Genomic DNA, 10,955 nt, shown 5'->3' on the forward strand with positions numbered 1-10,955 from the left:
CTTGTTTTCAGTGGATCTGGACTCAGGGTCCATGTGGAGGTCTCCAGTGGTCCCTCCCCTGGGCACTCAAGGCCACCCTGCCTCTGCCCCACTGGGGCATGGGGTGAGCGTCCCCATGAGTGGACAGGCCTGGTCCCAGGGGGGATGAACTCAGGTGGGACCTCCTCACTGGAGGCAGGGTGGGGGGCTGTACATGGATGGAGTGTCATGTCTGAGGGCAAACAGGGCTTGTCCACTCCCGACAGGACAGGCATGGCTACTGTGTTGACACAGAGCTACCAAGCAGAGCTCTCCGCAGGCCCAGGGGACAGGGAGCCCAGGGCATGAGGACAGGCCAGTGTCCCACAACTCGGTACAGAGGTGGGAAGGTCTGCGTGCTCATTTCCCTGAGAGGCCCTGGAGGGGAGAACAACTGCCATCCCCATCCACACACCCCAGCCCTGGCTAGCTTCTGGCTGGATTGAGGGCCCACAGGGATTGGACCTCTGGCAAAGTGCGCTCCCCAGCCTCAGGCAGCTCCTGGCCCCATGTTGTGGCAGCCTGTGCAGCCCTCCCCACTCGAGGTGCAGAGCTCACCCACCAATCGTGACAACTTAGACTCAGAGATGGCCTGCCCGTACCACCCAGTGCCCGGGTGTCCTGGGCTCTGTCCCGGAAAGAACCATGACAGCGTGCAGGGCCCAGGGCAGTGCTGGGTGCTTTATTTCATGATGGGTGCCTACCCAGGGTTATGTACACAGGGACGGGGGCTCAGGTGTCCTCAGGGGATCCTGAGAGCCAGGGTGGGGGGCTTGCTGGGTGCCGGGCGTGTTGCTCATTTACCCGGAGAATGGGAGAGGGATAGATCTGTGTAGTGGTTCTGTAGAGCTTCATGCATCACCGCACATGTGAAGGGGTCTCCCTGCTGCCAGCGGCTCTTGTCCACAGAGAGCTTGCTGTACAGGAAGTAGGACCCGTCCTCGTCCAGCTGGGGCGCAGTCGTGTGGTACTTGCTCTCGGGCTCCGGCTGTCCATTGCTCTGCCACTCCACATCAATCTCAGGTGGGAAGAAGTCTTTGATCAGGCAGGTCAGGGTGACCGTGTCACTGGATGACAACTCCTTTGGGGATGGTGGCAGGACATACACACTGGGCTGATGGGCTTGCCCTGTGGGGTAAAGGGTCAGCACAGATGGTCACTATCAGGGTGGAGGACTGGACCCTACAGGGGAGATCTCCTTCCCTGCAGCCCCTCTGCCCTGCTGCCCACCTCTGGCTTTGGAGATGGTCCTCTCGATGGGGGACGGGAGGCCTATGTGGTTGACTCTGCACTTGAACTCCTTCCCGGTGAGCCAGTCCTGGTGCTCAATGGGGAGGACGCTGACCACACGGTAGGTGCTGTTGAACTGCTGCTCACGAGGCTGCGTCTTGGCTGTGTGCACCTCCTTACCATCCACGAACCAGCTGATCTGCACCTCAGGGTCCTCACGGCCCAGATCTAACACCACACAGGTGACCTCGGGTGTTCGGGTAATCCTGAGGATGTCCTTGGGTTTCGGGGGAAAGATGAAGACCGAAGGCCCTCCCAGTGATTCAGGGACTGGAATGGGAGACATTTAGGGTCAGCATTTGGGTGACTTCCTTTTCATCACCCATTCCCCCATTAGTCTGTGCCTGGATGTGCAACATCTGCTTGGGGTGCAGAGCAGGGCCCTGCTGACTCACCTGGGCATGGGGATATACACTTGCAGGTGGACTCTTTGGGCACTGCAGAGAGAGCAGACTAGGGGTTATTGGGGGCCTGGGGTGGGCACAGGTCATGGGGTGAACTTAGGTCAGGCCAGCTCATGAGGGGATCCCCGACCAGTGGCACCCAATGGGCCCCAGGAATGCAGTGGGGAATGCAGCTTGTGGTCATCTGGACCAGGCAGCCACGCCCAGAGGACACCTTCCCAGAAAGGGGAGGCCTTGAGGGCGGGGACACTGAGGTGATTCCCCGGTGCCATGGGTCCGGGAGAGACAGCTGATTTGGCCTGTCCCCGAGTGGACCCCTCTCTGAGGTCCAACGTCTCACCTGGCTTGTCTACTTTAGTTTTGGTGGCCGGGTGGACCACGTTGCAGGTGAAGGTCTCGCTGGGCCACCTGCTGGAGGGCACTGTCACCATGCTGCTGAGGATGTAGAGCCCTGAGGACTGCAGGACGGACGGGAAGGTGTGCACACCGCTGGTCAAGGAGCCGGAATTCCAGGACACAGTTACAGGCTCGGGGAAGTAGTCTGACACCAGGCAGGCCAGGGCCACCGTGGAGCCGGAAGTGGACCCGCAGCTGGGGGCCAGTGGGAAAACTGAGGGGACCTTGGAGGAGGCTGCAAGAGAGGAGGCTGTGAGACCCCCAGGGTCTCAGGGGTGTCGGGCCTGGGGTGGCTCTGGGCACCACGCCCACGTGCTTCAGGGAGTCTGCACACCAGGCGCGCGGCCCAGCTGTCTGGGCCACAGAACCTGGACTCATCGGCCTGGTCAGTGCTGGGTGACCACCTGGATCACGTCCCCAGGGCCTCGGCTCCTGGGTCCCCACTCAGGCTTTCTCTGGCTGCCCCACCTGACCATGGCCTCTGTGGGAGCCCTGATCCGAAGCACCCGGGCCCCAGATCCCGTCCCTGCCCGAGCCGTCGAGACTGCCCCAGGCCTTCCAGGCATGGCATCCTGATGTCCCTCAGGGCAGCTTCCCCCTTGGCCCCGGTCTTTTCCACTCCTGCTCTGGGGCCCGGGCAGCTCCCACAGGCCTCCTGCACCCAGGGTTGCCCTGAGCCTGTGTGCCCTTCGGTGTGGGAGGGAGAGTGGCCCTGCCCTGGCTGTCCCCTCCTGCGTGGTGACAGCAAGTAGGCTGCAGCTCAGATGCCGACACCCGCCGGCCTGCCCCTTGGACCTGGGACCCGCTGCTCAGCTCAGGGCCCAGAAGCTGCCCCTCGGATGCCCACCATGGCTGGCAGCCCTCCCTGTGGCTCCCCATGGGCCCCTTGTTCTTCCTGCCTCTGGATCCTTGGCCCTGCACCCCGGGACCCAGCTGGCCACGACCCCCCTCCCGGGCGGGTCTCAGTGACCTGCAGAACCACGCTGCTGCCCTGAGTGGAAACCCGTGGCTCCCTCCTTCCTAGAGTGGCCCCCCTTCCCCTGGGTCCCAAGGCCTTCCTGGCGAGGCTCTGCTCCCCACCCGGGCTCACCGCCACACAATCCCCAGGTCCAGAAGGCTTAGTTGCCCTGACCCTCAGCCCCTGCGTGGGCGGTGCTGGCTCAGCCACCCACCGCCCAGTCCAGCCCCGCTGGGCGCTCTGGCCTTGGCACTGAGATTATGGAACAAGGTGGCACCCCCCTGCCCCCCTGGGCCTCCGAGATGGGGCATGTTCCTGGGCTTCGCTGAGCTGAGATCTGAGCGCACCCCTGCCCCTCCTGCTCCCCACCTACCCTGCTCCCCTGCATCTGCTCCCCTGCTCCTGGGCTCCTGGTGTGACTCCTGGCCCCCTGCTCCCCCACCTGCCGTGCTCCCCTGCACCACCTCCACTGTTTCCTGGGCTCTTGGGGTTACCCCTGCCCCTCCTGCTCCCCCACCTGACCTACTTCTCTGCACCTGCTACCCTGCTCCCTGGGCTCCTGGGGTGAACCCTGGTCCCCTGCTCCCCCAACTGCCCTGCTCCCCTGCACCTGCTCCCTTGCTCCCTGATCTCTTGGGGTGACCCCTGCCCCACCTGCTCTTTCACCGGCTCCCAGCTCTCCTGTACCAACTCCCCTGCTTCCTGGGCCCTGGGGTGATCCCAGTCTGTCCTGCTCCCCCACTTGCCCATTCATCTTCTCAATTCCCCTTCTCCTTGTTCTCCTGGGGTGACTACTGCCCCTCTTGCTCCTCTGCCTGCCCTTGCTACCCTGCACCAGCCACCCTGCACCCTGAGCTCCTGGGTGACCCCTGTCCCTCCTGCTCCCCCACCTGCCCTGCTCCCTTGCACCTGCTCCCCTGCTGCCTGAGATCCTGGGGTGACCACTGCCCCCTTGCTCCCCCACCTGCCCTGCTCACCTGCACCTGCTCCCATGCTCCCTGAGAACCTGGGGTGACCCCTTCCCCTATGCTCCCCCACCTGCCCTGCGCACCTGCAACAACTTCCCTGCTGCCCGAGATCCTGTGGTGATCCCTGCACCTCCTACACCCCCCACCCCTGGTCCCTGCACCAGGTCACCTGCTGCCTGTACTCCTGGGCTAACCCCTGCCCCTCCTGCTCCCCCACCTGCCCCTGCTCTCCTGCACCTGCTTCCCTGCTCTTGGGCTCTTAGGGTGACCCCTACCCCTCTGGTCCCCCACCTGCCTCGCGCACCTACACCAGCTCTGTTGCTGCTTGAGCTGCTGGGGTGACCTCTGCCCCTCCTGCTCCCCACCTGCCCCTGCCCTCCTGCACCAGGTCCCCTGCTCTCTAAGCTCCTGGGGAGACCCGTGAACCACCTGCACACCCTTTTACCCCTGGTCCCTTGCACCAACTCACCTGCTGCCTGTGCTCCTGGGATGACTCCTGCCATTCCTGCTCCCCTCCTGCCCTGCTCACCTGCACCAGCTCCCTGCTCCCTGGGCTCCTGGGGTGACCCCCACCATTCCTGTTCCCCCTCTTGTCCTGCTCACCTGTAAGGCTCCCTGCTTCTTGGGCTCCTAGGGTGACCCCTGCCTCTCCTGCTACTCCACTTGCCTCTGCTCTCCTGCACCAGCTCTCCTGCTCCTCCTGCTCCCCCACTTACCCTTGGTCCCCTTCACCAACTCACCTGCTGCCTGTGCTCTGGGGCTGACCCCTGCGCCTCCTGCTCCCCACCTGTCCTGCTCACCTGCACCAGCTCCCTGCTGCCTGATCTCCTGGGGTGACCCCTGCAATTTCTGCTCCCCATGTACCCTGTTCACCTGCACCAGCTCCTCTGCTCCCTGGGCTCCTGGGGTGACCCTGCACCTCTGCTCCCCATCTACCATGCTCTTCTGCACCAGCTCCCCTGTTCCTTGAGCTCCTGAGGCTACCTGTGTCCCTCCTGCTCCCCACCTAACCTGCTCTCCTGTACCTGCTCCCCTGCTTCCTAGGTCTCTCAGGTGACTCTTGCCCCTCCTGCACCCCCACCTGCCCTGCTCCTCTGCACCGGCTCACCTGCTCCTTGGGTTCATGGTGTGATCTCTGCCCCTCCGACTCCCCCACCTGCCCCTGCTCACCTGCAGCATATCCCCCTGGGCCCTGGGCTCCTCAGGTGACCCCACCCTCCTGTTCCCCGACCTCACCTGCACACCTGCACCAGCTCCCTTGCTCCCTGAGCTTCTGGGGTGACCCCTACCTCTCCTTCTCCCACCCTGCCATCGACCCCTGCACCAGCTTCCTGCTGCCTGGGCTCCTGGGGTGACCCCTGCACCTTCTGCTCCCCCATATGTCCTGCTTCCCTGTACCAGCTCCCCTGCTCCCTGAGCTCCTGGGGTGACCCCTGTACTTCCTGCACCTACCTGCCCTGCACAACCGGAGCAGCTCCCCTGCTCGCTGACCTCATGGGGTGAACCCTGCCCCTCCTGCTTCCCCATCTGCCCTTGCTCCCCTGCATCAGCTCCCTGCTGCATGAGCTTCTGGGGTGACCCCTGCTTCTCCTGCTCCCCACGTACCCTGCTCCCCTGCACTAGATCCCCTGCTCCCTAAGCTCCTGGGGTGACCACTGCCCTTCCTGCTATGTCACCTGCCCCTGCTCACTTGCACCAACTCCCCTGCTCCCTGAGTTCTGGGGGCTGCCCTCTGCTCGTGCTGCCCCCCGTGGCTCCTGCTCACTCAGGGCTGCTCTCTCCTGGTCCCAGGATCTCACGGACACCGTAGCCCCTGCCCTCCTGTCTTAGGATCTGTCCCCAGAGCTCCCTGAGCCCCACCCAGTCTCTGTGGGTTCCAGGTCTGCCCTTGCCCTGTGGCCTGCCTCACACCCTGTGTCCCGGATTGGATCCTACCCTCACCCCTGGGCTCCGTCCATGTGGATCCGCCCCTCAACCCCTCTGCTGACCTGGGCTCTGGGTCCTGCGAGCCTAAACCAGTCCCCCTGCTCCACTCCAACTCACCTGCTGCTCATCTGATGCAGCCCAGGGCCACTCTCCCCTTACCTGTTACCCTCCCGGGGGCTTGAGCTGCTTCGTTAACCTGGACAGGCCCTGAGATGCCTGGGGTGTCTTCCTCTCCTCTGGTGAGTCAGGCCCCCCCCACGTCCTCACCTGGGACCCACCTGTCCGTCTAGACATTGCTCCTGCAGTGGCTCATGCAGTCCAGGCCTGGGCCCCTGCAGATGTGATGAAGGGCGGCCCTCAGGCTCCTGGCTACTGAACCCGTCATGTTCCTTGATGGTACAGGTCCTTCCCCAGCCATCAGTGTGTCATGCATCCACCCATGTTGGCTGGGTGTGCTTGTCCTGTCTCACTCGACCAATGTGTTCCTGGGATGTCACGTAGGCCTGCAGGCAGCCTGCCCTCCCCGTTGCCGGCTCAGCTGCTGCTACCTCCATGGGTCCTGAGGGCCTGGTGTCTCCTCAGGTCCTGTGGCTGGTTCTACTACCCCACCTCCCTCCCTCTGTCCTGGCTCCGAGCACACTCCACTCATCTCGGGCCGGGCTGTGGTGACAGCTTTTCTGCAGCCTCACTGCCCCTGCAGCCTCGGTCTCCCTACAGTCACACTCCACCTGCAGCCTGCCCCATCCCTGCTCTGACGAAACCCCCTCTGGGGCTCCTTGTGCCTGAGCTCTGTGCACACAGCCCTGCTTCCTAGGTCCCAGCAGCCCTGGGAAGATTAACATAACATCGAAACCAAATGGCCTGGCCTGCATCCTGAAGTTCCCTTTTCTTGTTTGGTTTCTGTCTTACAGGGTCTGGGGAGAGTCCGCACAGGGCCAAGGCCTCCTTACGTGGGTGGTGGGGGTGGGGTATGGTGGGTGCCCAGGGGCCCTATTGGGGAGCCCAGAAGCCCCAGTATAGCTGCGTAGGCAGCTCAAGCTCCTGCAGGGATATGCCTGAGCCTGGTCCCTGCAGCCCAGAGCCACTTGCCCTCATGGACCCCCAGGGGCCCCAGCCCTGGTGGGCTCCCCTCTGTGCCTTGGCCAGTGCGATGTGTGGCTGCAGCTCAGACCTTGTCCTGTCCTCCCAGAAGAATGCCGTCTGCCCTGTTGCCATCCATGGTGGCAGGTTGAAATAATCTACCCTAACATGGAGTGTTTGGAGGGCGACCTATCTTGGCCCCCACAGCCAGCCCAGGCCATGTCACAGCCTCCGCTGGTCTCCCTGTGACCTCTGAAGCTGAGCTGGGAGCCTCTTGGGATGGCCTGACCTACCCCTGCACATCCCTGCTCTGGGAGCCTGTGTGGTTTCCATCAGAGGCACCCCCCGCACGTCTGAAAGGCAGGGGCTTGGCTGCCTACCCTGACCCTGTACTGTGGCCCCATCCAGGGTGTCCACACAAACTGTACAAGCCTTTTAGCATCTCTATAAGAAAGGGGGAAGGTTTACCTGGGTCCTCTTCAGGATGGATCCTGGATCATTCGCCTGCCCCCAGAGAGAGCACTCCAGAGAAGGAGCCCCAGGCCCAAGGTCTTCTTGAGGAAGGAAGCTCTCAGGAAGGTAGATTAGCACCCAGGCAGGAATCGTGTGTCTTCCTGCAGAGAAATGCAGGCAGTAGGAGCACTGACGGGCACGTGAAGGATGAGACGATCTTCCTTAGGCTACTCATCCTCACACGGGTGCCCAGTGCAGGCAGGGGCGCCATCAGGCAGGCTCGAGGTAGACAGAGCTTGGGTCCTGTTGTGCTGACAGAGACTCCATGGTGGCTTCCCCTCGGTGTCAGGTCGCTAGGGTTTTCTCTGTGTCATCAGAACCAGGGTCGGTCCCCCAACAGCAGCACCTCTTTCCAGGAGAGCACCGACAGCTTGGCTCAGTGGATGTTGTTTCCTACTCAAAGTGCCTCTCCTGTGTGTGAAGCGCAGCTGGGCTCCCACTGTCAAGCCCCCAACACACCTGCACCCCTTGAGTCCCACCCTGGAGTCAGCCCTGTGGGCACCTGTGGGTCCCATACCAGCCCCGTGTGCCAAGAGAGGGAGCAGCTGGAGAAGGCTCCGTGCTGTCCCATTCCAGCTCACGACTTCAGGAAAGCAGGGTGACTATGACAGTGAGAGGTTTGGTGGTCGGGGTGTTAGGGTCAAGCGAGGGAGGAGTAGGTGAGCAGAGGGGCTCTTGTGTGGAAGGAAGGAATTGTGCAGGGACTGTGGTGGGGGAGCCCGGGGACAGCAGCCGGCAGAGCAGGGCTGACCAGGGCAGCACCATGGACAGGGCCTGCAAGGTTGATGCGGGGCCAGGCTTCCTGGGCCAGGGCTCCAGGACGGGCCTGCAGGGGCCTTGAGCACCATGTCCGCCGTGCCCTTGACCTCAGCGGGATGTACTAGCACTGGCTCCTCGTGCCTACCCACTGGAGCACACCGTGATAGCTGTCAGTCACAGCGAACCTGGGCGGTTGGGCTCTGGGCCATGTGGAAACTCCTTTCTGCTCTCTCACCTATGGCCCTGAACCTGTTCTGAAAGAGCACGGTCTTCTGGTTATAGGGTTACAGAAGCAGGGACGGGGAGGAGAAAGCAGCTCAGCAGGGAAGTCGCTGGTGCTGGATGGTGTCGTGGGTGACACGGGCTGACGGCTCTCCATGTGGGGAGAGAGTGATGTGTAGACCTTTGAGTCCTGTCCATCATCTTATGGTCTCGTGTATCATAAAGTCATGGACTATGTGTACTTTTCTACCCCGAGTACCTGGCACTAAGCCTCTTAGTTCATCTTGATTCGAGTTAATTGAGCTTTTAGATGTTTATATTTATGTCTTTCATCAAATGTCAGAATTTGTCAGCCCTTATTTCTTCAAATAGTCTCTCTGCTTTTTTCTGCCTTTTTTTTTCTGGGACTCCCACAAACAATATGCAGATCCATTTGATGGCATCTCACAGGTTTATTCACTTTTATTCAATCTTTTTTCTTTCTGTTCCTCAGATTTAGTCATTTCAATTGTCACATTTTCTTTTTTTTTAATAATAAATTTATTTTTTATTGGTGTTCAATTTGCCAACATACAGAACAACACCCAGTGCTCATCCCGTCAAGTGCCCCCCTCAGTGCCGGTCACCAATTCACCCCCATCCCCACCCCCTCCCCTTCCACTGCCCCTAGTTCATTTCCCAGAGTTAGGAATCCTCATGTTCTGCCTCCCTTTCTGACATTTCCCACATACCCACCATTTGCTTCAACGTGGATGGAACTGGAGGGTATTATGCTGAGTGAAGTTGTCCCATTTTCTAGTTTATTGACACTTCACAAGGAATCTATATGTTCTCATTCATTTGGGGAATATAAATAATAGTGAAAGGGAATAGAAGGGAAGGGAGAAGAAATATGTGGGAAATATCAGAAAGGGAGAGAGAACATAAAGGCTCCTAAGTCTGGGAAACAAACTAGGGGTGGTGGAAGTGGAGGAGGGCGGGGGGTGGGGGTGAATGGGTGACGGGCACTGAGGGGGGCACTTGTCGGGATGAGCACTGGGTGTTATTCTGTATGTTGGCAAATTGAACACCAATAAAAAATAAATTTATTATTAAAAAAATCTGCTTTGAATCTCTCTAGTGAGTTTTTCATTTCAGCTATTGTATTTTTCATCTCCCAAATTTTTCTTAGATTTTCTTACTTTTTAAAAATGTTTTCTTAACCATGTGCCTTTTTTAAAAAAATTTTTATTGGAGTTTAATTTGCCAACATATAGCATAACACCCAGTGCTCGTCTCAACAAGTGCCCTCCTCAGTACCCGTCACCCAGTCACCCCAACCCCCCGCTCACCTCCTTTTCCACTACCCCTTGTTCATTTCCCAGAGGTAGGTGTCTTTCATGTTTTGTCACCCTCACTGATATTTTCACTCATTTTCTCTCCTTTCCCTTTATTCCTTTTCACTAGTTTTTATACTCCCCAAAAGAATGAGACCATATAATGTTTGTCCTTTTCCGATTGACTTATTTCACTCAGCATAATACCATCCAGGTCCTTCCACGTCGAAGCAAATGGTGGGTATTTGTCATTTCTAATGGCTGAGTAATATTCCATTGTATACAGAGACCACATCTTCTTTATCCATTCATCTTTCGATGGACTCCGAGTCTCCTTCCACAGTTTGGCTATTGTGGGCATTGCTGCTATAAACATCAGGGGGCAGGTGTCCCGGCATTTCACTGCATCTTCTCAGATTTTCTATTTCTGTATTGTTATTTGCATTTTGTTCATACATCATTTTCTCAAATTTCTCTGCATCTGCCTATAGTTCTTTGAGCATCTTTAAGGTGGTTGTTTTAAATCTTCAGTAGATTTGCCATCAGTTCTTTTTTGGGAACGGCCCTTCATGTGGGCAGCATGAGTAATGTGTTGAGTTGTCAAATACCGGGAACACAGGAAACACTTCTGAAGTGCACTGGGCTAAGTTTGACCCAATTCTCTCCGGGGGTCAGAGGCTGTGCCAGTGTGACCCAGCACCTTCCAGAAGTCAGGGGTTATGCCCAGTGTGACTGACACCTCCACGGGTCAGGGCCTGTGCTCAGCGTGACACGATACCTCCAGGGGTCAGAGACTGTGCACTGTGTGACCAGCACCCTACAGAGTTAGGGGCTATACCTGGTGTGACCCAACACCTCCAGGAGTCAGGGGTTGTGCTCAACATGACACAATACCTCCAGGGATCAGGGACTGCCCAATGTGACCCAGCACCTTCCAGAATTCAGGAGCTATGCCCAGTGTGATCCAACACCTCCAGGAGTCAGGGCGTGTGCTCAGCACGACACAATACCTCCAGGAGTAAGAGACTGTGCCCTGTGTGACCCTACAGGGTCAGGGGCTCTTGACAGCATTGGGCCCATGTGCCTTGAAAAGACCCAGGAGTCT

General features: G+C 59.0%; 1 gene segment (V, D, J or C); it reads right to left on the reverse strand.

The window, feature by feature from the left end:
* Nucleotides 1–679: 679 nt before the first annotated feature.
* Nucleotides 680–4,973, reverse strand: LOC144319963 (Ig gamma chain C region-like). The segment is given in 5 exon segments: nt 680–1,146; nt 1,249–1,578; nt 1,704–1,745; nt 2,053–2,376; nt 4,835–4,973. Coding segments are annotated over 5 exon segments (1,167 nt in total).
* Between the last annotated feature and the right edge of the window lie 5,982 nt (nt 4,974–10,955).

The sequence above is a fragment of the Canis aureus genome, chromosome 9 (genome assembly GCF_053574225.1).
Source record: "Canis aureus isolate CA01 chromosome 9, VMU_Caureus_v.1.0, whole genome shotgun sequence".
In the NCBI taxonomy this organism is placed as follows: Eukaryota; Metazoa; Chordata; class Mammalia; order Carnivora; family Canidae; genus Canis; species Canis aureus.